Source organism: Gloeophyllum trabeum (genome assembly GCF_000344685.1).
Source record: "Gloeophyllum trabeum ATCC 11539 unplaced genomic scaffold GLOTRscaffold_00002, whole genome shotgun sequence".
NCBI lineage: Eukaryota > Fungi > Basidiomycota > Agaricomycetes > Gloeophyllales > Gloeophyllaceae > Gloeophyllum > Gloeophyllum trabeum.
This window is the reverse complement of record NW_006920411.1, coordinates 2,071,201-2,099,036: the sequence shown is the minus strand read 5'-3', so window position 1 is coordinate 2,099,036 and position 27,836 is coordinate 2,071,201. Positions and strand designations below refer to the sequence as shown.

At 53.5% G+C, this 27,836-nt stretch overlaps 11 protein-coding genes across 11 annotated transcripts; 5 read left to right on the top strand and 6 right to left on the bottom strand.

Annotated features, from left to right (window-relative positions):
- The first annotated feature begins 2,511 nt into the window (after positions 1-2,511).
- GLOTRDRAFT_109704 (uncharacterized protein) lies at positions 2,512-3,343 on the top strand. Its single transcript, XM_007864255.1, has 4 exons — positions 2,512-2,683; positions 2,821-2,991; positions 3,123-3,267; positions 3,327-3,343. Exons 1-3 carry the CDS (start codon positions 2,535-2,537, stop codon positions 3,133-3,135), a joined length of 333 nt encoding a protein of 110 aa, XP_007862446.1. The 5' UTR covers positions 2,512-2,534; the 3' UTR covers positions 3,136-3,267; positions 3,327-3,343.
- Positions 3,344-5,056: 1,713 nt separating this feature from the next.
- Positions 5,057-8,075, top strand: GLOTRDRAFT_55485 (cobalamin-independent methionine synthase). The gene is made up of 5 exons (XM_007863697.1): positions 5,057-5,135; positions 5,191-5,332; positions 5,389-7,057; positions 7,115-7,508; positions 7,566-8,075. The coding sequence occupies exons 1-5, from the start codon at positions 5,099-5,101 to the stop codon at positions 7,619-7,621; spliced, it is 2,298 nt and encodes a 765-aa protein (XP_007861888.1). The 5' UTR covers positions 5,057-5,098; the 3' UTR covers positions 7,622-8,075.
- On the bottom strand, positions 7,980-10,341 carry GLOTRDRAFT_70926 (uncharacterized protein; the record flags this gene model as incomplete). Its single annotated transcript, XM_007864254.1, has 13 exons — positions 9,785-10,341; positions 9,674-9,728; positions 9,416-9,609; positions 9,347-9,354; positions 9,255-9,285; positions 9,095-9,199; positions 8,979-9,035; positions 8,771-8,929; positions 8,648-8,709; positions 8,572-8,585; positions 8,468-8,516; positions 8,374-8,408; positions 7,980-8,319 (listed from the first exon to the last, which is right to left on the bottom strand). The coding sequence occupies exons 1-13, from the start codon at positions 10,296-10,298 to the stop codon at positions 7,980-7,982; spliced, it is 1,623 nt and encodes a 540-aa protein (XP_007862445.1). The 5' UTR covers positions 10,299-10,341.
- A 399-nt stretch (positions 10,342-10,740) lies between these two features.
- On the top strand, positions 10,741-11,243 carry GLOTRDRAFT_34638 (uncharacterized protein; the record flags this gene model as incomplete). The annotated part of the gene is made up of 3 exons (XM_007863585.1): positions 10,741-10,819; positions 10,879-11,008; positions 11,063-11,243. The coding sequence occupies 3 exons, from the start codon at positions 10,741-10,743 to the stop codon at positions 11,241-11,243; spliced, it is 390 nt and encodes a 129-aa protein (XP_007861776.1).
- Positions 11,244-11,490: 247 nt separating this feature from the next.
- GLOTRDRAFT_34751 (uncharacterized protein) lies at positions 11,491-13,812 on the bottom strand (the record flags this gene model as incomplete). Its single annotated transcript, XM_007863597.1, has 12 exons — positions 11,491-11,559; positions 11,607-11,725; positions 11,774-11,895; positions 11,944-11,966; positions 12,018-12,122; positions 12,175-12,200; positions 12,255-12,360; positions 12,414-12,655; positions 12,714-12,932; positions 12,985-13,191; positions 13,241-13,330; positions 13,392-13,812. The coding sequence occupies 12 exons, from the start codon at positions 13,810-13,812 to the stop codon at positions 11,491-11,493; spliced, it is 1,749 nt and encodes a 582-aa protein (XP_007861788.1).
- Positions 13,813-14,262: 450 nt separating this feature from the next.
- GLOTRDRAFT_91052 (uncharacterized protein) lies at positions 14,263-16,039 on the bottom strand (the record flags this gene model as incomplete). Its single annotated transcript, XM_007864253.1, has 6 exons — positions 14,263-14,736; positions 14,788-14,892; positions 14,948-15,295; positions 15,353-15,557; positions 15,861-15,955; positions 16,004-16,039. 6 exons carry the CDS (start codon positions 16,037-16,039, stop codon positions 14,263-14,265), a joined length of 1,263 nt encoding a protein of 420 aa, XP_007862444.1.
- Positions 16,040-16,467: 428 nt separating this feature from the next.
- Positions 16,468-18,646, bottom strand: GLOTRDRAFT_55479 (uncharacterized protein). Its single transcript, XM_007863696.1, has 3 exons — positions 18,213-18,646; positions 17,908-18,153; positions 16,468-17,846 (listed from the first exon to the last, which is right to left on the bottom strand). The coding sequence occupies exons 1-3, from the start codon at positions 18,534-18,536 to the stop codon at positions 17,163-17,165; spliced, it is 1,254 nt and encodes a 417-aa protein (XP_007861887.1). The 5' UTR covers positions 18,537-18,646; the 3' UTR covers positions 16,468-17,162.
- A 931-nt stretch (positions 18,647-19,577) lies between these two features.
- Positions 19,578-22,634, bottom strand: GLOTRDRAFT_136325 (uncharacterized protein). The gene is made up of 9 exons (XM_007864252.1): positions 22,493-22,634; positions 22,190-22,369; positions 22,014-22,126; positions 21,788-21,962; positions 21,320-21,729; positions 20,819-21,224; positions 20,222-20,400; positions 19,950-19,982; positions 19,578-19,893 (listed from the first exon to the last, which is right to left on the bottom strand). The coding sequence occupies exons 1-9, from the start codon at positions 22,611-22,613 to the stop codon at positions 19,813-19,815; spliced, it is 1,698 nt and encodes a 565-aa protein (XP_007862443.1). The 5' UTR covers positions 22,614-22,634; the 3' UTR covers positions 19,578-19,812.
- Positions 22,635-22,878: 244 nt separating this feature from the next.
- GLOTRDRAFT_70914 (uncharacterized protein) lies at positions 22,879-23,992 on the bottom strand (the record flags this gene model as incomplete). Its single annotated transcript, XM_007864251.1, has 4 exons — positions 23,772-23,992; positions 23,687-23,718; positions 23,539-23,636; positions 22,879-23,490 (listed from the first exon to the last, which is right to left on the bottom strand). Exons 1-4 carry the CDS (start codon positions 23,924-23,926, stop codon positions 22,879-22,881), a joined length of 897 nt encoding a protein of 298 aa, XP_007862442.1. The 5' UTR covers positions 23,927-23,992.
- Positions 23,993-24,644: 652 nt separating this feature from the next.
- Positions 24,645-25,952, top strand: GLOTRDRAFT_33496 (oxidoreductase; the record flags this gene model as incomplete). Its single annotated transcript, XM_007863514.1, has 7 exons — positions 24,645-24,680; positions 24,732-24,863; positions 24,933-25,166; positions 25,220-25,343; positions 25,395-25,580; positions 25,633-25,757; positions 25,806-25,952. 7 exons carry the CDS (start codon positions 24,645-24,647, stop codon positions 25,950-25,952), a joined length of 984 nt encoding a protein of 327 aa, XP_007861705.1.
- A 756-nt stretch (positions 25,953-26,708) lies between these two features.
- On the top strand, positions 26,709-27,320 carry GLOTRDRAFT_35098 (uncharacterized protein; the record flags this gene model as incomplete). The annotated part of the gene is made up of 2 exons (XM_007863612.1): positions 26,709-26,819; positions 26,904-27,320. The coding sequence occupies 2 exons, from the start codon at positions 26,709-26,711 to the stop codon at positions 27,318-27,320; spliced, it is 528 nt and encodes a 175-aa protein (XP_007861803.1).
- Positions 27,321-27,836: the final 516 nt, after the last annotated feature.

The following is a 27,836-nucleotide window of genomic DNA, read 5'->3' as shown; positions in this document are numbered from 1 at the left end:
GTACGTAGGCAGGTGCCCAGCATGTAATAATAAGCGGCTGCCTTCCGTCGCCTCTGCCGCCCACCTTCCCGTCCTCGCTGTCTCTCCCGTTGACCGCTGTCCTGCTGCCGCTGCCGGGCCGACTCCGGTAAGGGTCTGTACGGTTGACCAGGAGTGTCAGGTCTATTTTGCATTTCGCACTTGCGTTTGGCTGAGGGCACGCCGTGAGTTCGAATCCCGATGAGAGCAACGGGCAAGAGGCCGTGGGAACGTCCCGGATACTGCCGTACCCCTGTTGTCGCTGTGCTCGACGTTGCCCGACGCATTGTCGACGCTGTTGTCGGCGACGTCGACGAAGGTTGCGCTGAAACTCCCAAACAAATACTGAAAAAATTGTAATCCTTCTGAACAGGCATAGATTTGCAACTATTAGGGTGTAAATGTCTAGACATGTTTAGGTGTTGTGTGAAAGTTTGCCCTCGAAGAGTGTGCTGGATAGTGTGGCCATATTAGATTTGTCTTGTTGAAGTTCATCGTGGGTCGCGTCACAGATACCACACCACCGCATTTATTCTGCCGCTATTTGTACTCATCTACTGTCCATGCAGCATTTGCAGCTAACAGAGCACACATGTTCCTGAAGCCCGCAAGGCTGGCCAAGGGTGTGTGGCAGACGCCACAATTTCCTTCCCACACTTGCCGACTACCTAATGCGGTAGCAGGTCGGGACCGTCGAACATGCGCGTGTTTGCTCCCTTGCAATTCGCCACGACGGGTTACTAGTAGTATAGGGGGAATGCGCAACGGCGTCGGATATGGATTAGTTTCATTGACATTGGCGCGCATGTCAATGCTCCCTATCTCAATTGTAGAGTTCGTCTTAATATTGAACGCACCTCTTGACTCGCAACGTTGATTGTGCAACGACTTCTCGCATAGCTCCTCAAATGAACAGAATAATTGATATTAAATAGGTTGGTACAATAAGCTCAGAAGGAACCGATTTTTTCCGTGTATTTTTAGGAATATTCATCGCTTAACATTCGTCGACATCGCCGACAACAGCGTCGACAACGCGTCGGGCAACGTCGAGCACAGCGACAACAGGGGTACGGCAGTATCCGGGACGTTCCCACGGCCCCTTGCCCGTTGCTCTCATCGGGCTTCGAACTCACGGCGTGCCCTCAGCCAAACGCAAGTGCGAAGTGCAAATGCAAAATAGACCTGACACTCCTGGTCAACCGTAGTCTGGGAATAGACCCCAACCCTAGGGCGCGGGCCACGTGTTATGCATGGCGTCACCACCGCGGCGGTTCTTCGGCGCTGCATCCCGCCTTCGTCGCTGTCGGCTGTTGCCCGTCGTCGCTGTCGCCGACGATGACGGCGGCTACAGCACTCGTATGTAGTCGTAAAAATGTGCAATAAATTCCGTTAAATATAGTAGATTCGTATGATTATGATTCTTCATCTACGCTGTCGTTGCGAGGCGCTGTCGACCGTTATCATAGTCGGAAACCTCGTGCTCACTACTGTCTAAAACTGCGGCGTCGACGCATGCACTGAGGCTCAGAAAAATAATTTACAGCATGTACTGGTATCCCTCTGATACAGTTACAGACACTTCATACACACATATTATGTGTATAGAGCGAATACTCACCTATGTCTTAGAGCATATGCCACAACTAGACACCAGCAGCAGTAGGGGCTCCAATTGCAGTCGAATACTATTAGTATCTCACCATTCAAGTTGTATACCAGTGAAATAACACAAGAGCGTGCCATGAAAGCGACCCTGGCAAGCCTGCTAAACAGGGAAAACTACACAATAGGAGAGGGAGAATCAGACCATAGGAACAATGGGAAGTAGAAGCGGAAAACGAACAGAAGATGGTGAAAAATACTGTTTATATATCACGGCCTGTAATGCCTTCCTATGTACTCCCAAACCACGGATGAACTGCACAATGGAAGGGAGAAGGAGAGGACAGGGCGGCAGAAGTACAAGCAAATTGGCAGTAAGCACTCACCATCATCCACAGACCAAGTTCCATAGCATTGCATCCTCTCCACGAGATTCAACAACGAGGAGGATACAGAGAGGCCGGGCGATGTGAAGAGGAGATACATGGCTGCGTATCGAAGACATGCTGCCCCAGTTCATACGACGGAGTCTACGAGTCAAAGTAGTAACAGTAGTTATCCATCTGGCACGGTTTCAATGCAGTATAGACGGTTACTTACCACAACGTCCGCCTGATGTCCTGACCGTCAGCGCATGCATTCATTGAGAGAAATAAGCCTAAGACGATTCCAGCAGACTACAAGACATATATCAGATATTGCCAGCGAGACAACCAGATGAATTAGCCCGGTGGAACGGCTGGTACGGTAGAGGAAGAGGCGCCGTTACCCAGGCGTGACGACAAGCAGTGTAGGCATGAATTCGGACGGAATGCGGACGGCGCTGTGGCTGAGTTTCCTCCGCGCTCTCATCTATACTCCTCTCTGGGACTCTGCTCTCTAAATTCGCGGCTGGCGGCTTACATGCTTACATGGGCGTTGCGACTGTTCTGAATGTGACGAAGCCTCCAAAGGGCTCTATGACTACTTGGAAGCTCACGAGTGCGCCGGGCGAAGGGCGCCGGGGTATGCTTGCATATTGCGGCTGCAGCAATGACGCTGGAAGTGTTCTCATGATTTTGTAAGTTGTCAGTCATTTGACGAAAGCTTATTGTTTTGATCGTTGCCTATGCTGTCGCCCCCTGGTACGATTACTTTTGCCGTCTTATTTGATTGCTATCAATTGATATGCCATCGCCGTCTGTGTCTCTGCGCCAGCTATCGCTTGCCCACCATCTCCTTCGATGATCTTACCATTGAATCACCCTCGTCAGAGGATCCCTGGGCGTCGCTACAGCATGGATCAGTCTTGGATGGCCCTGGGCAAGGCTTTCTATCCACTCAGCCTCAGCTAGCCATACGATGCAATGAGCATCACAATCATTACAGGTATGTATGTCAGTGCAATCATATATCTTCCTGCCTCTTTCCCCTCATTTTCCATGTTTTTGACCGCTCTGTTCGTTCCCTATCTCATTTCCTTTCTTCCGTGGGTTATCCCTGAGCACCTAGCTTTCTAGGGCTATCGCCTGACAGTGCCTTCATGCAGGACAGCTGGAATATGACTATGTGACCAATCGTATATGAGTACCTGACCTGGGTTGCTACCGCTACTACTGTCTGTTTCTGCTCCATGCACAGTCAAACAGTGGTGAATACTTGCATGTAAGCACTAGTTCGGTGCGTATCAAGCGTTTTCTATGTGGTATAACACATATTGCTAGTTGACTATGAACTTATCACGCCTTGAGACTGTATATGAGGGGTAGACGCCACCGACATTTGTAACAGTGAGTGCACTGCTTAAGGCAATGTTGCCGGTCAATGGAGGCGTTGTAATGGCAGCGTAGATGAAGAATCATAATCATACGAATCTACTATATTTAACGGAATTTATTGCACATTTTTACGACTACATACGAGTGCTGTAGCCGCCGTCATCGTCGGCGACAGCGACGACGGGCAACAGCCGACAGCGACGAAGGCGGGATGCAGCGCCGAAGAACCGCCGCGGTGGTGACGCCATGCATAACACGTGGCCCGCGCCCTAGGGTTGGGGTCTATTCCCAGACCCTTACCGGAGTCGGCCCGGCAGCGGCAGCAGGACAGCGGTCAACGGGAGAGACAGCGAGGACGGGGAGGTGGGCGGCAGAGGCGACGGAGGGCAGCGGTTAATATACATGCTGGGCACTGCTACGTACACTAGATACGTATACAAGGGACTCTGGCTTGCAAGTTAGAGAGTACAGGTGGGGTAGGAAACAGATGGGGCATTAACGTGGGGTGGGCAAATAAGGTTTCCAAGCCTAACTAGGCTCGCGACTCCGTCTACAGTCGCAAGCCTAGTTAGGCTTGTTTCTGTCGTCACCCGGGTGGGTATGTGATGAACCAGGACCCCCGATAATCATTATAAATGCCTGATCCCGAGGACCCATAAGTAGACCCATTTTGTCCGGAAGAAAATCGCCGATTTTGGACCTTTTGTCCGGAAAAAAACAGGCATCACAGCGAAAAAGTCGCTCTAAAAGGCAGCTATGGCGGGGGTACGTCTAAATTTAGCTTCGCCGGCAGGTGCCGGGGTAAATATGGCGTCGAAATGGCCAAGTCTGACCAAAATGTCCGGAAAAAAATCAGGCCTGTTCTCCAGAATCGGCCGATTTGTCTGTGAAAAATCAGCCATTGAGGGCTCTAAAGTCCCAAAATTTGTCCGGAACCTGATCAGGCATTTATACCAATTATCGGGGGTCCTGATGAACCCGGTACCGAGGGCGCCAGAGTGTAGCACCGTGGCGACACATCGGTCTCTTGGGATCTGGAAACTCCCACTAAGACGATAACAAGTGGGCGCTGTGCCATGCTGTGAGTCTTATCTTCGTCTTCACACTGAGTTCGCACCTATGTAGCTCGAGGGAGATCCACCGCTCCAACCATCTATCCTGACGCTCTCAAGCTCAGTTCTTTCACTCCCAGGACGCCCATGGCATCCCCCGACTGTCCATAAGTCGACCCTACCGTTTCACGCATTCCCCCTTCTTGCTCACGCTGATGGACGAGACGTCAACTTACAGAGTGCGGTCCAATGGAGACGTGTAATCATGCTGGGGAGATTCTCGGGCCCTCGATCGGATGCTTCGGACATGTTCGCCTCATCCTAGTCTCCTTTGGGTCTGCCGTCCGCGACTCTATTGATTGACGACATCGTACAATGTACATTTGGCCTGATATATGCGTATTTACCACGAGTCGTAAATGCGCAGAAATGCTGCGTGCGGCTTTAGAGGTAGAGATCATCACCAGAGTGAGAAGAACGCCGAGAGAAGGGTCCCTCAACTGGAAGTGCATCGGGCGGCTAGACTCGATAGGCTCACGCCATTTCGCACCCCAGCAATTTGAGCCTTCGATTTTCCACGCCTGATCAGATAAAACCGGACGCGACCCGCCTCAGCTCATTCATCTCTTTTCACCCACCATCCTCCGTCCTCTCTCTGCAGCCAAGATGGTCCTCTCGAGCGTTCTGGGTTTCCCCCGCATCGGTGTGTCACCTTTTCTGTTTGAAATACGATAGCAGAGAGACTAAGCAGGCTTTAGGTGCTAACCGTGAGGTCAAGAAGGCCGTCGAGGCGTACTGGGGGGGTAAAATTTCAGCCGACGAGCTAACCAAGGTCGCGGCCGAAGTCAAGAAGTACAACTGGACGAACATTAAAGCGCGAGGTGTAGATCTCATCCCTAGGTAGGTCACCGCACGTTGTGCTCGACATTGAATCTTATCTGACGCCCGACCGGCAGCGGCGAGTTCTCCCTCTACGACCACGTCCTTGACCACTCCGCGTCGTTCAACGCGATCCCCAAGCGTTATCTGGGCCATGGTCTGTCCGACCTTGACATTTACTTCGCCATGGGCCGTGGTCGTCAGGCCGAGGGCGTCGACGTCCCCGCTTGCGAGATGAAGAAGTGGTTCGACTCCAACTACCACTTCGTCGTCCCCGAGCTTTCGGACGAGACCGACTTCAAGCTCAAGTTCAACAAGGCCGTTGAGGAGTACAAGGAGGCCAAGGCTCTCGGTGTCGAGACCCGCCCGGTCGTGTTGGGCCCCGTCTCCTACCTCGTACTCGGTAAGCCCGCGAGGGAGGCCAAGCCCGGCTTCCAGCCGATCTCCCTCCTGCCCAAGCTGCTCCCCATCTACAAGCAGCTGCTGTCCGAGCTGAAGGCTGCCGGCGCTCAGTCCGTCCAGATCGACGAGCCCGTCCTCGTCCTCGACACTGCTGCCTACCTCGAGAAGCAGTACGCTACTGCTTACGCTGAGCTCGCCCCCGTAGCGCCCAAGATTATCCTCACGACCTACTTCGGTCGTCTCGACTCCAACTTGACCTTCGCTGCTAAGCTCCCGGTTGCCGGTCTCCACATCGACCTGGACCGTGCTCCTGCTCAGCTCGATGACACCTTGGCTGCCGTGAAGTCCACCTCCTTGATCCTGTCTCTCGGTGTCGTCTCAGGCCGTAACATCTGGAAGACCGACTTCGAGGCTGCCATCAAGTTGGGCCAGAAGGCCATCGATACCCTCGGCTCTGACCATGTCATCATTGCCACTTCCTCTTCCCTTTTGCATACTCCTGTCACCCTCGCGTCCGAGAACAAGCTGTCGGAGGAGGTGAAGAGCTGGTTCTCCTTCGCTTTGGAAAAGGCTGCCGAGGTTGCTGTTATCGCTTCCGTCCTCAACGGCTCCCAGGACTCTGCCGTTGCCGCTGCTCTCGAGGACAACAAGAAGTCCATTGCTGCTCGCAGGGCGTTCGAGAGGAACTCCAACGACGCTGTCAGGAAGCGGGTTGCCGCTATCACCCCTGACATGCTGAACAGGAAGAGCCCCTTCGCCGTTCGCTTGGAGGTTCAGAAGAAGAAGCTGAACCTGCCCAAGTTCCCCACCACCACCATTGGCTCCTTCCCTCAGACCAAGGAGATCCGTACGGCTCGTGCCAAGCTCAATAAGAACGAGATCTCCCAAGCCGAGTACGACAACTTCATTGAGAAGGAAATCGAGAACGTCGTGCGCTTCCAGGAGAAGGTCGGCTTGGATCTCCTCGTTCACGGTGAGCCCGAGCGTAACGACATGGTCCAATACTTCGGTGAACAGCTCGAGGGCTTCGTCTTCACCCAGAATGGTTGGGTGCAGTCCTACGGCTCTCGCTACGTTCGTCCTCCCATCATCGTCTCCGACGTCAGCCGTCCCCACCCTATGACCGTTCGCTGGTCTGCATACGCCCAGAGCGTTACCCAGAAGCCCATGAAGGGTATGTTGACTGGCCCGGTTACGATCCTCAACTGGTCGTTCCCTCGTGCCGATGTCTCCAGGGAGTTGCAGGCCAAGCAGCTCGCCCTTGCTCTCCGGGATGAGGTTATCGATCTCGAGAAGGCTGGCATCAGCGCCATCCAAGTCGATGAGCCCGCCATTCGTGAAGGTGTACGTAGCTTGCTGCAACATATTTGCTGGATACATGCTAATACTATTGTCACATAGCTTCCTCTCCGTCGCACCGACTGGGACGCCTACCTTACCTGGGCCGTCGACTCCTTCCGTCTGGCCACTGCCGGTGTTACCGATGCTCTCCAGACCCACTCTCACTTCTGTTACTCCGACTTCGGTGACATCTTCCCGTCCATTCAGCGTCTCGACGCCGATGTTATATCGATTGAGGCCTCCAAGAGCGACATGAAGCTCTTGCAGACCTTCAAGGAGTACGGCTACTCGAACCAGATCGGGCCTGGTGTCTACGACATCCACTCTCCCCGTGTCCCCAGCGAGCAGGAGATCAAGGACCGTATCGCTGCCATGTTGGAGATTCTCCCTGACCACCTGCTCTTCGTCAACCCTGACTGTGGTCTGAAGACCCGTGGCTGGAAGGAGACTGAGGGTATGTGTTTACGCAGTGTTCTTCGGCTCTCAGAGACTGATAATCCTTTTTCTATAGCCTCTTTGTCCAACCTTGTGGCGGCTGCTCGTTGGGCCCGCCAGCAATACGCCTAAATGCACAATCCTTGCGCTTCAACAGCGCCCGCAAAACGGCTGGACTGAGATCTTTCATCGGATCTCCGTCTTTGCCTTGGGTACATAGTTGACGGCGATATTTATCAAGGTAACGCCAGGCGGCGTCGCGCAGAGGGCGCATGAATGCTGCTATGCGGCTCGCTGAGCGCCTCCGAGTTGATTGCGGGGCAGGAGCTTTTGCGTGGTTCAGCCTAGTAGTGTTGGATTTCAACAATCCGAAGTTGTGAGGATATTCGCAGTTTGTCTTGCATGTTTAGATTTTGCAATAAATCTGGCATACATAATGGTCCTTGTGCGTAGCACGACAACTGAGGAACATGACTATGAATTACAAGCATCAACTGTCCTCCATAGCTCTATCACTGGTCTTCTCGTGGTTAACAAGTGGAGTGTCGTCCATGCTTGTGCCTGTTGCACTTCCTCGTCGGTCCAATGACAGACGACCAGCAACAGTGTCGGTGGTGTCTTTGGGTTCCGCCGCCGACTCTGCAACCGTCATACCCTCGAGGTCGCGTGTGCCCTCCGGATGCGTACTCAGAGCTACGCGTAACCGCTCTTGCACTTCTTCTGTTCGTCTTGTCTTTTGGCCACCGCGCCAGATGAAGACTCCTGAAAATATGCCACACAGGAAGCTGGCCGGGATAAGGATACCGGTACTCCATGCTGGACGTTCGAATCTATGTTATAGGGATCAGCGGATGCCATACTGATAGCGACTGTAGTGTCTTCACCGATTGAGTCCCCACATCGTACCGCATAGAATGATCTGAAGTGTCATAACTTAGATTCTACCCCGGATATGCGCTCTTGAATCTGGCGGCTCACCTGGAAGAGCGAGTTGCCGTCTATCAGGCAGCAGATGAGCAAGGCGGTGCTAACCCGGATGGTCTCTCAACACTAATGAAGAGTCAAGAGACAGTACCACCTACTTGATAGGGAATGCCTGCGGTAAGGCGCCGTGAATATTGAGCAGTGAACCGGAGTACAAGCATCCTAGTCACTCACTCGATGTGTGTCGGTCCCGTGAGGTCTGTACCACGTTTGCGACTTCATGAATTTAATTTGTTCTGATGAAACGAAGTCTGAGTCTGAGGTTCTGCGTCAATGTATGCCTTGCTAGATACTCACGATAATGTAGATCCGCTTGCTCTTCGTCAGTAAGAACGTGTACATAATTTACGTCATAAATAGGGTCTGGTAAGTCGTCTTCGTCGATGAGTTCTGGCAAGCCTGCCTGTTTTCTGAGTCTTCTTGTTTTGCGTTTGTAATACCAGATTCTGGCTATCCCTGCAGGCAACAGTCAAAACAAGCAGCAAGTGCCAGAGGATATCCATACGGTAGGTGTCCATGGCTCGGAAGGGTATTAAGCCTATGCCCGTCGCGGTGAATAAACCTGGGTGGACAATGAGCACATTAGTATCACGAAGCACTACAAGACAAGAACAGTCTTACCGTTTTCCACTTGCGAAGACACCTCTACCCAGAAACCTTGCGTGTTCGCGTTGTGAAAGTTGATGATCTTCAGTAAGAAGATAACAATGGCGGCACCCCAGAACGCTGAGAATCAGATGAGCAAATGTTGGCATAAGCATAGTCGGTTAGATGAGCATACCGACGAGAAACCCGTAGACTGCCGTGATAAACTAGGGTTTCAGCGTTCAGTTGACCAAGTCCGAACTTAATCTAGGCCTGATGTTGGCTTACCCCCAGAGCTGCGACGATTTTCAGTGTTAATTCACATGGTCCATTGTCTAGAAATATCAAGAGACGTACGTGTTTTCACGAAGGCCCATACTCCCTTCATCGTCCTCTTAAAGACCTGCCGCTTGGAGAGAACACTTTCGACGTGATGATCTAGGTCGTCCATATGCGACGCTCCACGAGACTTCTCCACATCCTCAGCACCGAGAGCAGGAGATTGCGGTAAGGACACTATGGGTTTGCGTGAATAGAGAGATAGGGGCGGACTGGCGGGAGAGAGCATAAGTATTAGCATATCCTGAGATTACGCATGCATATAATGACACTTACATGAGGATGGCGTTGGCGGCATTGGTGAGGGAGGAAACCGTCCCTATTTGAGGGTCTGACAGATCCTCAGAACTGCATGGCCCTGTAGTCGCACGTTAGAGGAGCACACACCGATCGCATCCAAGTGTTCGACGATGTCATCTTCATGATGTTCGCCTCCTAAGCTTGAAGCACCATCGTTCAAGGAGGAACGGACGCTCAGAGCACTGCCCACACGTCCGGGGAGCTGGCCCGTCCGAACGAGTACGTCTACTTGCGAGCCCTCTAGAGATACAACTCTTTGTCTTGGAGTTCCAGCCGCATCAGGTACATCATTCTGACCCCTGCCGGCAGAGTACCTAGACTTCCAAGTCCCATTCAATATGTGATTGGAGACTTTGCTCTTGAGAGGATGCTGGGGTTCTGCGGCGATGGTTCCCGGTTCGCTCGTAGTCCTGGATCGGCCAGAAGTGCTTACGGCTTGGCTGGGCTCTATAGGGTTTTCACCGGTAGGAGCTGAGCTAGGGAAAAAGAGGGCCACAGTACTCCTCCGAGGTCGCGTTCTTGAGGGCACCGCAATCCCCTCCGGTATATCATCGTCGCGTAAAGAGGAGTATGTTCCCCGTCGCACTCTTATGGACGGCATGCTGGTCAATGGCAAGTCTTAGAGCAGCCAGGAGGCCTGATGCTGAAGCTAGACAAGACCGAACATAGAGATAGATAGGCGTGGCAGACAGGCCCTAGGTTGGTGGTCTACTGCAGGGACGCAGCTCCAATTATAATCCAGCCTGTCAATACAGTCTATCACGTGGGTGGCGCCCTCTACTAGTACGCTGCAGTCTGCCCCTCGCACTCATGAAATATGCTGGATCCTGTGGATATCCGTCATGTATCACGACCCTAGCAATGGCTAGCATGCATGCGCATCGAGACTTGCTTTACGGCGTCATGCGTAACGTGCGGAACGTAATGAGGCGGGAGTGGCTGCTGTCGGTACCATTCGAAACCGTCGGACCGGTGCCGCAGCCACAATATTCGCCACAGGCTTCCACAGCTTACTCACTACTGCTTATCCTACGTCCATCAGTATGGACTACAGACCTCGCCATCCACAGCCATTCACGCTTACCGAAGCCACACAGCTCGAGGTGCCGATCATAACCGAAGGTTGAGCTGCATTCGCGCTCTGGACATGCTCGTCGTGATCGCCTGAACTGCCCTCACAGAGATCGCGCGTCTGCAGAACTCGCTGAGCCACCTCCAACGGACTCAAGATGAACTGAAAGAACACATAACTGCGACTGAGGCGGGAGATACCGTCTTGGAAGAAGCCTACACGGATAATTCCAGAGTAATGTAAGCTCGTCTCTGCAGATACCCTGGAATACTGACGGAAATTGCAATCATTAGAGCGTCCCAGCAAGAACGGATAGCTATCTTGAAAATGGCATTGTCCAACAAGGGCATCCCATATTCAAGTCACTATGACATTGGTTCCCAGTCCCAAGGCACTGGGCGCAGCAGTCCAGGAGCTCCAACGACTCATGCCATGACAGAACGTTCCGCAGACGACAGAGGGATTGACTTGTAATTGCAGATCAAGACGAAGACCTCTCCAAGTACTGGAGCAGAAAGAACGTAGTATTGTATTTCTATCTCCATCGCCTAGTCCGGTGATACTGTCTTAATATTTATGGATACAATGCTAAGGGTTTAAGATACCGATTGATATAGTACTCTACGAGATTTAGAGAAAATTCGAGGAACTTGAAGCAGAAGCCTTTATACACCCAGTCTGTTGGAAATACGGTCAGCACTGGTAGGACTAGCTGGCATCGTCAACCTGGCACATACTTTCGTTTACTATGTTCGTATACAACGTATGATATCGAGACCGCTGGGACGACCTATAAAACAGTCAGAAAAGCACCAGGGGCATCTAGAACATACGTACCTTCGCAAGAGTCGGGAGCAGTCCACGGTAGAACCCTCTCCATCCATCCCTTTGATACGTTTTTGTCGCCACGTCCAATATGCCAGTATACCGCTCTGGATGTCCCGAAGACCCAGAGGCTTGTAATCGTGTCCGCACTAAATTCAGTGGGTACACGCTCGTGGCACCGACACTACCAGAGACACTGCCGAAGGCCAGAGTAGCAAGCACCCCGGGCTCATCCTTACCCGTCGAACGTAGGTACGCCAGTTTCAGAGCCTCGAACGTACTCATGTCAATAGCGGAATACCTGTCAAACCGTCAGAGTGTGTCCGATCGAATAAGGACATCTGCCTACGGAAAGACACCGATGAGACCTATCTACGATTAAATCAGGAGTACGTCTCGATACGACATACGCAGTACACGCACTGTTAAGCCTCGATAATACGCTCGAATGCCTCCAAGTTGCCATACGCGCCGAGCAGCACCGATCAATGTCCGCCTCTGCTCTCCCGTCGAGCTCATCATTTGAGTCTACGTACATGCGTTAAAAAGTGTTCATTCTGGCATTCACAGAGAACTGTACCTTCAACGTTTCGATGGGATAGATGGCTATGATGTAACGCTCAGGGGAAAGAAATCGTAGGCATCAGCGCAGTTACTCACAGAGCTGACTGGTAATACCGCCTATACCACCAGATAAGAATCGGCTGACGCCGGTAATTTCTCTTGAATCCTCTACATGGTCCACGTATTCGGCAAAGAATCGTTTCTAAGTCGGTGACTTATTAGGAGAAGGAAGGTCTCGATATGTGTAAGACTAACCGAGGACTCGTATGCAAGGAATTTGATCGCAGACTCTGGAAAGATCTTGGCTACCGACAGACCATTGCCGACCCAAAACCCTCGGATGCCTGATTCGGCGTATATACGAGCAACGGCATTACCTATGGCCTTCACACCCCTTACAGGCGCTGCAGGGCTCAGGGATGTCCCACCCATTTCTGGAGGACGAGTGATCAGGAAAATCTTCAAACGGTCAAAGGGAGCAGTGCATGTTCTTGAGACTGACATAGACTGTACGGTGAGTAATGGCAACCTAGCACCCTAAAGACGACCACTCACCAGCACCGGCGATGCCGCCCGCCAGTAAGAACTTGACTGCAGTGGTTCCCCCGAGCCAGCTGTGGTGCTCCTCCTCATACTCTTCTGGAGCCAGATTGTCGTCGTCCTCGTCCCCAGAAGATTCAAGGGCATAATCTACAAGCTGATCCCGACCAGTATGAGCTTTGTACCCAATGGGTGCTGCATGAGGGCGGTCTTCCGCGCTCAAACTGACGTCGCCTTGCCGAACGTAAGCAGAGAGCACCTCAAGTTAGCAGTGACAAAGACAAACCTTCCATATTCACTCTCGCCGCTCCTCGCCTGTCGTCATCCAAGTATCGCTTGACTTCGTAGAAACGATAGATTTCGGCTGTCGATGCTTTTCGGGGCATGAGCAGGAGGAAGTCGCGAAACTCTCGAAAGTTTATGGAGTGAGAGTGTGGGGACTGCGTCAGTGAGGTCATGAACTCAGACATTGTAGACGGTGACATCTCGATGCCTACATTGATGTATGAGCGCATACACACAGGGAGGCCAGTACAACTCACCAGCCTTTCTCAAAGCTACCTCAAGTTCTTCTGCGTCCAAATGTCCATTGCCATCAAGGTCTAGCTCATCATGGAAGATGGACCATAACTCTAGCAAGGGTTCAGGTATGCTTCGATATAAGTCGGAACGTACAGGCATGGCCGCACATACCAGCTTCCTTACGCTCTGCATATCGCTTGAACTCCTTCCACCCAATATGAGGGCGGATGGAGCCCAAACCATGACTATTACACGAGCCCACGAGTTCATCCTCGTACATCTCCTGGAGCTTCTTCGCGCGCTCCGGCGTTAACGAGGCATCGTCCATCACGGGTATCGACTTCGAGATGGCCTCGTCATCGATATTGCCAAATGTTCGTTTGGGCAAGCGTCTCCATAGCTCGCGAAACCTTCTGTCGCGTTCCTCTTCGCCCTCCTGCTGGCGGAACTCGAGGAGGCTGTGAGGCAAAGGGTGGTAAGGAGGAGGGTCGGATCTTAGGCGAGGTATGAATGGCCGTTCCTGCGCGCCCGATAAGCTCGCCTCGAATATATCTCGATTGCTGGGCCCGGGTATGTTGTCTATTTGAACCATTGGCAGGGTAGATAGATAATTCCAGTACTGGACGCGTCGAAATTCGGACTTATTCTTCTACGACCAGTCCGGGGGATATATGTGCTGACTTTAGTGGTATGGAGAGCCTGCTCTCAGAGTCTCATAACTGGAAAGCTGAGCCCTGATAGTAAAGGAGGAGAGGAGACTGAGTGGGGATTTGTACCAAGTCCGAGGGTGCAGCAGGAGGACGTCACACTTGCCCAATCAAGGACGCGAGATTCGTGCGGCTTAGATGCGGCTTGCCATGTGGCAAAGTGTGGCATTACCGAGGCACTACAATCGTCAGATGCGATCGTGTACTATGCTACAGGTCATTATTGGCGTACAGCATGATGCTAGGTAAAGTATATGGAATCCGGGGAAGAAAAGACGAACGGCCAAGCGTCCGCGCAGAACTTACATCGGAACGTGAATGCTGCAGAGAGCACCTTACTCCTTGACCATCCAGGTCTGACCCCAGCGTCTGAACCGATTCCACAGGGACAACATAGCCAGTAAAGGTGTGGAGTGGGGGTTGTCAATCAAGGTGACGGTGGACGCCTTTGAGAGCCGCTTGCGGTTCACGGGCGGGAGCCCGGGTAGGTCGATCTGTTTCGCCTGCGGTGGATTATATTTCGAGCGGTCCGAGCCTTTGCGCGGCACACAAAGTAAGTTAGACCACCAAGGAGCAGAGGACTTGACTGCATCGCGACGTACGACAGTCTTCGTCAGTGATAGGCTCGACTTGGATTTCTTGAGAGGGCTCGGGCCAGGTAGAACCACGGGAAGCACCGGAACATCCCAGCCCGCAATAGACTGAGTTCGGGGTAGAGTAGCATATGAAAGGTTGACTGTGGAGGGAGGGAAAGAGCGGAGGACCACAGTGTCCCGGTGACCCCAGGCTGTAGGTGTGTCAGGGTATACCTAAAAATACTGAGTATTCCAAACGTCGCGATATAAGGAGAAATAACACACCGTACGGTACGGCTCCACTAGCGGCACAGGTACATGGTCGTTCTCGTCTTGTAGGCGACGTTTCCTGTAGTGTGTAGGGAGCGGCGGAGTTGGGGGGCGATACATCTTCATCGCACCGCCAGTCAGCCAAACAACAACAACCACGGTCAACGCGACGTACACGATGCAAGTGCTTATGACCTCTCGCCGGTTCCCTCTGTGGCGTCGAAGCTGTATGTGGTCGGGGCGGCAGTCCATCACGGCTGCGCTCCTCGTGTTGATAAATACTTATGCGTCTATTCGTTCTGTCCGCGAGATGTCGACGAAAATCCAGCGTCGATGCGGAAGCGGATGTGAATCCTGTGGAATCAAACTCCCATCGAGGGTCGGGCGTGGGCGAGGTAGGCCGTGTCCACACGTCACCGACGCTGGCGTCCCAGCCGCCACCGTACGCGACCATGGGGTCGCTCTTATGCCATCGGTCTTTAGTCAGAGCCCGTTCAATGGCTTCGCGCCAGTCAACAGGGAGCTAAACGAACAAGCTCAGCCCTACAGTGGTAAGAGCATAGATACCTGAGGCACGCACAGGAGGTATATCTTCATGGGATGTCCCTGTAAGTGGCAGGGGTCGGTTTGCGGGAGAAGAGGGAGGCGGCGACGGTGGAGGAGAGGGTATGAACTGGGGAACTGGCTTGCGCCAGCTCATATCCTTTCCACGACTTGATGTTCGCTCATGTGTGGCTGAGGGTGGCACATATGAAGAAGGCGGATGCGATGATTTCATAGGCATACTGAGCAGAAGATACAGAGACCGGCAATCAAGAATAATAATAAAGAGGAAGAGAAAGCGCAGAGCGGACAGAGATGGGGAGGACGAGGGGGCAGCCGTAGTGCGGACAGAGGTGAAGGGCGGAGGCAGAGATGCCCAAAGCCCAGGAGCAGCGGCGGGAGGATAAGGGCGTTCACTTGGAGCACGCACGCCAACAGGATGGACGCAGGCTCAGCTTAAATATGGAGTGTGGCTGCATCCTCGAAGCGCGCCTCGGGGGCTGCGGCCACACCCATGCTTGCCGCTCATTGTTCCGCTCACGGACCTGTGCTGCTGCTGAGCGACAGTAAACGGACTAACCCCAAAACTTGTTTTCCATATAGAAATAACCTCCAAGAGGATTTCGCGTAAAGAGACTCGCTGGTCCGAATGTGAGATAGACGCGTGTAGGAGGTAGATTAGGCGGACCGACGGCAGGCTCAAGACCACGTTTAGCAGCAGCATACCGGCGCGACAAACCGCTGTTTCCTTAGAAGACGATATGTTTTGTTCTGGCCTGGGCGTTTTCAGACAGGTAGATTGAACACGACAAGGCCTCGCGGTTTCCACGATTTGATCTCTTCCCATTCTGATTTCCCGGACGCGGAGCAAGTCTTTTCATATCTTCGAATCAAACGCCCTTGGATTACGAGAAGTGCCGGCATGAGCGTATCCTGCTAACATCGGCTGAGGTGTAGGTGGAAGGACAAGATGCACTTCCTTTCATTGGCATGGTCTAAACGCGTCTGTGGCGGTGACCTGACGCCACACTCGCCCCGCCACGAGGCTACGTACCGCAATCGTGGCGAAGCTCGTCCCAATATCTTGACTTGAGGGATTCGTCCAACATATGCATGCCTCGCTCTCGTAGTGTGGGTTCTGAGTGCATTAATCTTTTGTTCTATTTCTTCTACATCTATATGGCACAAAGTTATTCCCAAGTACGTACGAACAAAAGCAATCCAAAATGGGCGGGTATACAGTCCCCGACGAGCTCTACTCCTCCAAAATATGTCGAATGGTATAATATTCAACCAATAAATATGTGGTAATGCCAAAAGTAAAAAGGTGTGATGTTGCAATTGCAAAGTGAGAAATGAGGACAGGCCGAACGCGATCGATAGCAAGAAGCACTGAGGGGGTGTACAGGAAGAGGCGGAGGAAGACGAGCGGCGGTCCAGTAATGGGAGTTCCAAATGACCATGGATACGGCTTCGTGCTTGATGAGATGGACAGTGTAAGATCACATTTTCGTACGTGCATCTCGCCATCAGCCTTGGCTGAGGGTATGCACGCGTCGGTCGTCAAATATGCACAGGGGCTCTCGTACAGACCTGCACCGAGAGACCCAGGAGAGAGGTGGCGTGAGGACATTAATGAGCGTAATGCGGCATTAGTGTAATAAATAGTGCACGTCGACAGTCGCGGTCCAGGGTTGTAGATGTATACCGGTGGCGGATGCTGGAAGAGAAGCTTGGCGGCGCAATGTGTGCGCGTTCAACCACCACGTCGGAGAAAGGGCGGCGGACCCGCCCAGGTATCCGTCTGAGCGCAAGGCGGTATGCCCGCCCGCCTGCGAGGACAAAACTCATGCCCAGCCTTCTTGATCTTCTCTCGCCCTCTTCTCATCCACGAGAATGGTCAATTCCTTCATCATCTGTTTCCTTTGGCCTTCCGGGCTTCGGCTGCGAAGCCGCGCCCTCCACTCTTTCACCCATGCCCACCGACGGCCTCGCTCAGTCATGGCGTCTTCCGACGGGGTGATCATGGCCTTGAGCTTCTCCTTCCCGAGCACCGGCGCACCGGCAAGGACAGTCAAGAAAACGAGCCGGGCAATCATTTCCGGGCGAGCCAGCATCTCGCCAACGCCAACGCCGACGTTGTCACCTACTGCCATGGACTGCAGAATATCGCCCAATTGACACGTTACCGCCGTCCAAGGGAGACCTCCGATGAACGAGCCGAGTAAACATTGCAGCAAAGGCACGCCAGCCAAACCGCACGCGATATTAATGCCGGACCAGGGAATGATGCCTACAAGACGCATGATGGACAGCCGAACCCAAGCAGAAGATGAGGCGTTCGAGGGGGAGGACGAGGATGAGCCCTCCAATACCGAACGAGTGAGGTCAAGCGCCCGCGGGAAAATCCGCGTTAGGATCGGTGCTAAAGGCATGGACAGGAGGGACGCCGCAATGGAACCCAGGGTTGTAAGACTCGTCAAGAGCAGGGTTGCAAAGACAGGCGAAAACAGTGCTCCCGCAAGAACATTCTAAGCGCCATTCATTATCGTCAGCAAAAGACATCACCTGGATTACGGAGAATAGCCTCACCCACAGAACACTGCCTGGTATGCTCCAAGCATGATTCCAGACGGCGGTGATGCTAAGAACGCCGATGACATGCGCCATTGGCCCAGACCCGCTTTGCGAGTATTCGTGCAGCTCTCTACCCATCTGAGTGAGGTCGGCTAACGTACGCGGCCACGAGCCGGAGACAGGGAGGGTCCAGAAGCAGTACAGTACCAAAGCAGTCGACAGGGGAAAGAGGGTAATGACGAGCAAGAGCGGGGCGTGTACCTGGAGGGCCGTCAGAGCCATAAGTGGTGGTCGTGTGCAGTTGTGACATAATTACGTACTGAAGAGACACCCGACCACCATGGTCGCGACAATCCGTCTCTGAGCGGGCTGCCTTGCTCGTTGAATACATCACCAAATGAAGCACGCGAGGGCGACGAGGAGAGGGGAAGAATGGGATCGTCTGCGCTCGAGCCGGGTGACGGGGGTTCGACCTCGAGCATAGGGTGATGCGAGTGCTTGTAATAGTGCGGTACGAGCTGAAGCAGCTTGGACGCGAGCACTGCCAGAAGGGAAGGCGATGCGTCCGCAGACGGCAGCGGGTTGAGGGGGTCAGCGTTTGGCTCGGACGGAGGGGTCGGCTCGGGCGGGGGCATTGCGAGCATGGACGAGGACCGCCGTCGGGGACCGAGGGTGTGTATGGTGAGGGCGGGGCGGACGTTGGTGGAGGACGCGCGGTGGCGGGATGGGGGCGGGACGGGTGGCGGGGCGAGCGAGTCGACGGAGGGCATGGGTGGTGGGATCATCATGGGTGGATGCGGCTGGCTGCCTTCAGTTTTTAGACTTTGCCGGTTCGATGGCCCCGTCACGTAAGCCGCCTTAGCGCACCCGTCCCGATCCATCTCGCGCCTCAGCCTTTCCCTCCATCGCCACCGCGCGCCTCGTTATTTCGCTCGCTCTCCATCCACCCGTCAGGCTGCCCCACCTCGCCGTCGTCGTACTCGACGTCGACCGCTGCTTTCCAACGATCCTCGACGCTCACTCCGACCTACGGAACGCGTGGCGGCCGTCGGCTGTTGCCCGACTCTTCTTGCGATCCGAAACACGACAGACATGCCCGGCCGGCGCGCACGCGTACTCACCGTCACGCTCCCTCGGCTTGTGTGGCTTTTCTGCAAACCTCCTGTGTATGCGCTGACTCGATCGCCACTATCCGATCTTACGGGAGGGGGTTTACCAACAATCCCATCTTTGAGTACCGTTAGATTTCTAAGCACCGAGTCATATGTACTTTCGCAGAGCAATCCTTACTCGTCCACTGGCAACAATACTCCCTGCAGGCGCGTGATATTTCGCGGAGACTGTCAGACAGACCCAACGGAACATCTGGGTCTGCCTCGTCTCGCTCCAGTTCGCATGAAGCGGAGCTTGTGCTGCTATCTCCAACTCTCCAAGGGCGAGACGCAAGCATCATGCCGGCTTTCCGCAAGGGCTGAGAGATGACAACTAATACGTACCTCTCCAATGGCTCCTGAAGTGAGTATCCCATCGGGCCCAAACAACGTCACCGCGGCCAACGTACCCAGCTAACAATAACCAGAGCAATTTTGAGCCGTGGTCATGAACACGATGTCTTCCTGGCAATATCTGATAAATGCCAGATGTCCCATAGAGCCAAAGATAGTCCATCTTCTCTGTGCAGCGGCCCAATCGCAGCTATTCCAGGAGCTCGCCCATTTGGTCGGCGAGGGAGTTGACGAACGCAACGCGAGAGCATAGGGCAATACCATTGCATAAACATAGCGATACACTGCGCATCTTCGCATGAGATGGGTGCCTTCTCCCTCTCGCCCCCGCGAAAGTGGAAGACAAAACATAACCACGACTCGAGCACAAAAGACCTCCCGACCCGGCAGACACATGCGAGCGGTACGGATTGGTTTAGTGGCCGGCTCTTCTGCTCTCGGCAATGATGGTGGAGAGCTCCTCGAGCTTTCGCTTCGAGCGGAGGAGCGTGCCCAACTGAGCCAAGATGGTCAGATTAAGGACGCAGTGTACAGATATTGCACGGGACGTACCCGCTTCTTCGTCAGCTTCCTGGCCTTCTTGTCCTATCAGCCACGAAACACACGTTAGCGTCCATGCTCATTGACAAGATCTGGCGCGGGATACGGAAAGAAACTGGTTGCGGAATGCCAAGAATCGTGCAGACGCATCCTCCCGTAGTCTCCCAAGCTTCAAATGCTGCATGCCTCCATTATCGCGCAAACATTTCCTTGTCTCTCAACCAGAGATCACACATTCCCGCATGCTCGCTCGTCCCCCACAACACCGGAACACGAAAACTCACCTTAGAGTTCCTCAACAACTCCATAACTCTCCGCTCATACGGGGAGAACCCAGCAACCTCCCTGATCACGCTCCGCACGAACGACGTCTTTTTGCTCTGCACGCCCTTCCTGTGACTCGGCTTGACCTTCTTTTCGATGGGCGTCGTGGGGTGGCCGTGGTTCGAGCCGTAGGCGATGTCTGGGAGGACGAGCGGCACGCTGATCAGCAAAAGCAACTTACGAACGAAACGGTAGTATCACGCACTAGTGCGGGCCATTTTGCTTCAAGTCTTGAGGAGGGTCTGTCGGACTCGGACCCCTCGCAGCGATACTGTCTCAATACGGGGGATGTCACAGCTGTGACGAGTTCCCGGTGGCTTGCACCTGTACAGTTGATCTACTTTTGGCAGTCACATTTCGCGCGGGACTCCGTAGCGCCTGTGAAGTCCTCAGATGAGTTTACAAGTGATGGCCAAGCTCTCGCGTCGACGAGGGAGATGCGGTGCAGATTCGATCCGCGACGTGTGCAGGTATCGAAACAACAGACAACGGTTGTAAGTATGTATTTAACTCAAGGTGTATTATTACAAAAGTCTACCAGAGCATCCCGTGCTCACCTACGGCGCGTTGCCTCACCACCCGCACCTTACCGCCTCCCATCCCTGCCACATTACCAACCTTCCCATTAATCCTAAGTGGCATCACAGTGGAGACCGGCAGAGGCAGCGGCTCAGGAGTTCGCGGAGGCGCGCTCGACGCGGGGGATGCGGGGAACCCGATATTCGCGTTGGCACGCGGGTGATCGCGCTCCCACTCGTCCGGATGCTCTGCGCTGTTTGGTAGCTCGATATCGCAGTCGAGCGCTCCGAGGGAGGAGGCGGCGGGGGCACTATGATCGTTCCGCCGTCGTCCTCTGTTGGCTCCGGTGTCGGCCTGGGCGGGAGGGGGGAGTCGGGAGCGGTGATCTTGATCTTCCTCCTCCTCTTCCTCCTCTTCATCATCGTCGTTATCACCTCCTCCTTCCTATGACATAGCACATAAGAGGCATAGACAGAGAGGATTACTGGTCAGACTTAAGACCGACGCTCCGGAGAGGGTTACTTGAGTCCTGTACGTACCGGATCGAAGTCTTCCATGGGTCTGTCTCCGCCTTCACCGTCCTCCTCGAATTCCGAACCTCCCTCCTCATCCAACCACCGACCTCGCCAATCCACCATGTCCAACTCCTCCGGACTTTCTGGCCGCATGCGCAACCACATCATCCGCGGCCCACTCTTTGCCCGCTCACTCACGCGGAAGCCATATATGCGGGGTACGTACACTTTCCCAGCGGCTCGTTTCTGCCCGCCGTACGGATTGGGATTTACAAACGTCTCTTCTTCAGACTGGTCGGACGAGGCATTGCGGGGTGAACGGGCTGGGGTTAGGGATGACGAGGCTGCGGATGGCGGCTTATAGAAAGGAGCAGGTGCGAGTTCGCGGTAGCTCTGGAAGAAGAGGTGGGCGAATGTGGTGCCGAAGAATGCGCCTGGATAATGTTAGGTATGGTGAGCATCATGGGAGAACATCCGTCGTGCTCGACGCACCATCTACTCCCTGAAAGCGGCTGCTTGGTGGAACGTAGATGTCATGGCAATTTGGGCAATACAGCTTGACGGTGTCAAGACCGGGGACATCCGATCGTCCGCAGGGTACTACGTAGCAGTTCTGACAATAAACGCGGGGACATGAGCCGAACGTAGCATTTTCATATTTATCTGCCTGAGAAAGGTGTCAGGACATGCAAGCGACGCCGTGAAGTGAGCCGCTCACCATAGCCTGTAGCCCTTGCCGAGTTATGATGTAGCGTTGGTGAACAAGGCCATACAGCAGTTCTGCAGAGGCTTCGACTATTGAGACATCTGGCACCCGCGCCGAATCCTCATCTGATAATCGGCCCCGTTAGAGATGATGGGATGGTCCAAGCCTGAGGATGCTGTCGGGCGTACCTGGTTCGACGTCCAGCACCATCTCCATTGCCTCTTTCCAGAATGGCACCATAGCATTCAGCCCCGTCAAATTGAAATCATCTTCGATAAAGTCTTCCGATACTTCGCAGAAGTATTCGTGGCCGGGTAAGGAGCAGAACCAACTGATCCATGTTAACGTCGACGTAGGCGTGGACGATGCTACACATAACAGGAGAGATTAGGCATATGCATTAAAGTGTCACGCTATCTGCGAAGCGGAAAATGCGCGAAGACGGGAGGGGGGGGATGTACGAGGAAACTTAAGTAAGAAAGAGCACGCACTATATCCCTCGCCGTCCTCCGCTTCGCCCATCACCTCGTCTCCCTCCCCGCTCACGGCCTCCTCCTCTTCCATTTCTTCTTGGCTGGGGTCGACCGAGGAGGACTGCTGGTGACGCGACATAGTAGGGTCCACAAGCCAAAGTGGAAGTCTCGGTAGCCCTGAACGCGACAATTGCAACACGTTGTGGATGCAAGCCCCAATTTCGAAGTCCGCTACGAGGGCTGCCGGGGTTAGGGTCAGCTCCCTACTGCACGAATCGCCTAAGTCTAAATTGGCCGGTCGGGATTCATATCGGAGGCTAGGGTACAATGGAAAATGGTGCGAAGAACAATTAATATATTTGCTTTTCCAGAGTAATCGAAGATTCATGAGTCTGTGGTGGTGTTCATGCGAATCTACAAGTCAATTGCTCACTAACATGACCAGCCCAGTACGAAGACCCCATTATCAATAACAATAAAATCTGACCTGTGCCCCAACTAAGCGCAGCGTACAACCACGCTTTCCACTCCACTAGAGCATCGACCTCCGTGGCAAACGTGCTCACAGTAGTGAGACACCCACAGTATCCGTCCCCGAGCCCTTGAACCAGGGCGCACGCATTGGGAGACGCTGCCGGTGACATGCCTTGTATGACATGGAGTGCGCCGAGGACTGCTGTTCCGAAGGAATTCGCTACATATGTGCCCAGAGGGAACAGATCAAGTCGGGGATTGAGGAATATGGAAAGTAAGTATCGTGTGAGCGTGCCGGGGTACGAGAATAGGAGAGCGGCAGTAGCTTGATGCCGGTAATCGGCAGGGAGACGGAAATAGGCCGGGAATGTTGCTGCGTAAATACAGACAGACAAGGCTGTCACGGCATATCGGAGAGCACGGGTTGGTGGTCGTAGGACTGGAAGGAATGGTTGGAGCATAGAAGCCAAGTGTGTGCCGAACCAAACAGATGTAAGAGATATGATAAAAGTGTACAGCGTGGTGGTGATTCCGTCCATGACCTGCGAGCTTAGTTAGAAGGATTCTCGCGAAGTCAGATTGATGCTCACATCTCCACGCCAGTCTCTGTGAGCTTGGGTTGAGTTAACCCAGGAGGTAAAGACGTCCACTTGCCATCCGGAGAAGGTTGTGAGAGACCCACAGAATCCTGTCCATGACATAAGCTTACGACCACCCGGACGACAGGGGGAGTCTAACCAGTGGTGATGGCTGTATACAGCGGCCCATAACTAGTGCCGAACAGGTGGGATTATCAGACGAGCGACGGGTGGAAGAGACTCACAATCGTCCCAGAGGCTCCTTGCATTCAAGCCCGAATCCCATGATAAAACACCCCACTGCTTGAACATACGCCAACGAGAATATCTTTTGACCGTTATACGTGGCCAGAGCATTTAGACCGAGTCTGGCTAATACACCAAATACAGATGCCGGCATGAGAAGTGCGAGGACATGGGGTGACAAGGGGTGATAGACCTTGGACGGCGGCAAGGCCCCTTCCTCTGCCGGGGGCCTATCTACTTGGGCCAAGGATTCTGCAGACTCAATAGAGTCATGGCGCGCAATCGCTGAGCCTACATCGCTGCCAACAGGATGCAGCGGTGGTCGTTGGTCCTCCGCGGACGTCTTTTGCGTAGACGAGAGCGACAAGTTATTCGCGCCATTTGCATCGTTTGGCGCGCCGTGAAGGGGGAGCAGTGTCGATGCTTGTTTCTCGTCAGACATCGTCGAGCACGGCGAGTATCTAAGCTGGCAAGTCACAGATGATCCTTGTGGATCGCTCGACAAAGTGTACAGCCGCAGATTCCCCGCACAACCTTCCCAATCATAGCGCGAGCTAAATTTAGCCTAGCATGGACCTCTCCAATGGCATTCGAGTGCTGCAAGCCTGCAACAAGTATCGCTGTTCCACACAAAGGTTATCCCAGTGCCCTCGGGTTGTCTCGGACTCTTAAAGCGACAGCTGGACGCATAGGAAGGTTCGTGGCTGTACTTGGTCTGCATGCGACGTTCGTTGGCAAACTCATAGCGGGCAGTCGGCGGACTCTGCGTTCTAGACGAGCGGAAAACATACTAGATGTTCGCATGGGGCCAAACATTTGTCGCACTGGTTCTCGTCGCCGCCACGTCCCTAGTCGTGATCCTGCAATCCTCCATGCTCACGAGTAAAAAGTGGGATCCGCGAGGCAAGGTGAGACTATTAATTTGATCCGTAAACACCTCGGATCTGACTTCGGGGAAGCACTGCTACGTGACTGGCGGGTCAGCGGGACTTGGGCTTGCCCTCGCCATTCTCCTTACTCGCAAGGGCGCAGATGTCTCGATTGTTGCTCGCCATAAGGGGCGGCTAGGAAAAGCGCTGGAACTGATGGAGGTGAGCAACTTTGCCCATGCCGTCTATCAATCCCGGTATTCTTAAGTATCTGGATTGGAATCTGTGCAGGCCGAACGTCAGACGCCTAACCAAGTCTTGCGGTCCTTCTCATGCTCTTTAAACGATGCAACTGAGGCCTGGGATGCACTTGAAGCGGCTTGCAAAGCACACGGAGGCAGATGCCCAGACGCCATATTCTTATGTGCCGGGACCTCTACACCTGGATTCTTTGTCGAAGAAAGCGAAGAATCACTTCGCCGGGGCATGGACAACACGTATTGGGCGGGAGCGTGGACCGCTCTGGTGCGTTACGTCCAATGTTACACGTATTCGTATTTCGCTCATATTTCCCCTAGGCCGCTGCGAAGCGGATGGTGCGACATAAAGCCAAGGGAAAGATTGTATTTGTGTCTTCTGTCCTTGCCTATATGTCAATAATAGGGTACGCTTCCTACAGTCCGGGCAAGTTTGCACTGCGAGGTTAGCCAGTCTTCTATATCTCTCGTCTTCACCAACTCTCTTTACATTTAGGTCTCGCGGAAACACTCAGATCGGAACTCCTACTATACCCTATTGATGTCCATATATTCTTCCCGGGAACGATTTACAGTCCCGGCTATGAGAATGAGAATAAGACGAAGCCCAAAGTCACCCTAAAGATAGAAGAGACTGATGACGGACTGCATCCAGAGCAGGCGGCCGCTGTTCTTTTGAAAGGTGCTTTGATGAGCTATTCTCCACGGGGGACAGATGCTCACGTCCATGATAGGGGTACAGAAAGATTACTTCCATATCAGCCCTGACTTCATCGGGAATGTATTCCGGACTACAACCAAGGGGGCAACTCCCCTTAATAACGTCTTAATAGATTGGGTCTACGCCCTTATTGGCTGGGTAGGTTGTTTCGACCTCATATTCTTCCCTGTGCTAACCTTCTGCCAGATCGCTCTCCCCGTGTGGCGTTGGACTGTTGATAAGGCTGTGAAGGAGCATCGTAAAGAACACGCTGCGTACCTTGAGGAGAGGGGATTCTTCCAGGAAGACGTCGTAGGCACCAATGGGCATGTCGAAGCATCCCCAGGTGCATGATACTGCATCATACCGTCATCGGTCTTCGTAGATTATCCCACCAGATATTACAGTAATGGAATACAACAAGTTCCGCTGCAGTGATATCATCACCGTGTATAAATGTCCCTTATGGGCCGGGATAGAACTATCAGGGCCAGGATCACGGCGTATGACATGGGAAGGAAACCAGACGGTATGTCAGGAAGGAGCGAAGCTCGCCATGCGCAGGGGACTTTGTCCAAGCAAAAGCAAGCATTATACCCTCCATCTTCGCAGGGAAGAGCATTCTCGGTCATCTGCCATAGCAGCTGGAGGTCGCAAGTCCCGTCCCAGCAGCCTTGGTCCAAACCTTGGTGTAAGATGAAAAGCCAGAAACTTCATTTCCCGCCGATGTGAACATGCTGAGTTTAGGGCCGGCCGGCCGCGGACGCTGACGGCGTCCCATCGTCGTGCACGACCACATTTCCGCGCGCTGATGGTTTCAGCCTCCAAAGTTCTTGGACAGATCTGCGTTGCCCGCAGCCACTGCCTGCTGCAGGATGTGCTGGATGGATTGCTGTTTATACCTGCAGGGCGTCAGCCTGAGTCACTCGAAAGCCGATCAAGGCTTTTCCGATGGTGCCTTATGTCTGGGTATGACGGATTCCTGTTCGAGCTTAGCCAATCGGCCTCTGTAATGTTTGCTTGACGTTAATGCCACGGAAAGTTTCCGTTCACAAACACTCCGCCTTATTATACACTCCCTGCAGGCCCGAGAGCCTCAATCGTCACGCCATGTCCCCTCCCCAGTCTGCCATCCCAGGGTTCTACTACGCAGTTTTTGGCTTCTACGAGCCGTTCCTGACGCTGCTGGGCCTCATGGGTACTATCGTCGATCCGAAAAGGGTGAGTCTGCGCAAGTGCCGGGATATGCGTCCCCGCTCAGACGTCCGTGGCTCGAGAACAAGAATATTCACGCTTGGCTATTAGACGCACGACGCGCAGGCTCCATGGCCGAATGGGATGCCACCATCAAGTCCGCTCCCTCAAGCGACACTCGTCACTCTTTTCCAGCTTGCGCACGTATGCGCCCTTATCGGGCTCATAAACGTCTTCGTCCTTTCCGCTGCTCGCAAACACCTCTACTCTCAACCAGCGCTGCAGGAGAAGATCGTTGGCGCGCTACTCACCCCTTTACTATGTGGCGATGTGCTGCATCTATATGTGACGCTATGGGCTCTCGGTCCCGAGCGATGGAACGTACAGGAGTGGGGTGCTGTCCTGTGGTCGACGCTGTTAACAGGCCTGACGCTGATTGTACCGAGGATTGCGTGGCATCTGGGTATTGGGAGATACGTGGATAAGAGGGACGGGCATTTTAAGGGACATATTGAGAAGAGATTCTAGGCTGGGGCAGTGAGAGGCACGGACCACGGACGACGCTTAGATTAATCTACACGCTCCTTATATTCCCCTGTATCTGTAATCCGCTGCTAACATCCACTGATAGGCCAGTAGGTACTAACTGCCGGTAATGTGATCGCTGGATATCTCTCCACTGCACGATGGATATTAATATTGTCTGCACCCTGGTGCCTGAGGGTGAGGTGTGAGCTGCATGCAATATCGGCGATACGGCCGATTCAATTCATATGACGACTACAAGGCAAGAGATAGAGGAGTTTGGTGATAGTGGTAGACGAGCCAAGAGAAAACTCCGCGTACCGAGCGAGATAACGAGCTGAAACCAAGTTGTGCACCGGAAGATAACCTGGGGAATAGGAGGCAGGGTCAGCTGAAGTCGTACCGCGCAGCAATAAGTGAGTATCATATTAGATCAAGAAAAATCCATAGGGCTCCTCTGTCGACGTTTCGGAAGACGTGCGCGTACAGGGATCCCTCAGTCCACTTTTGCTAATCATG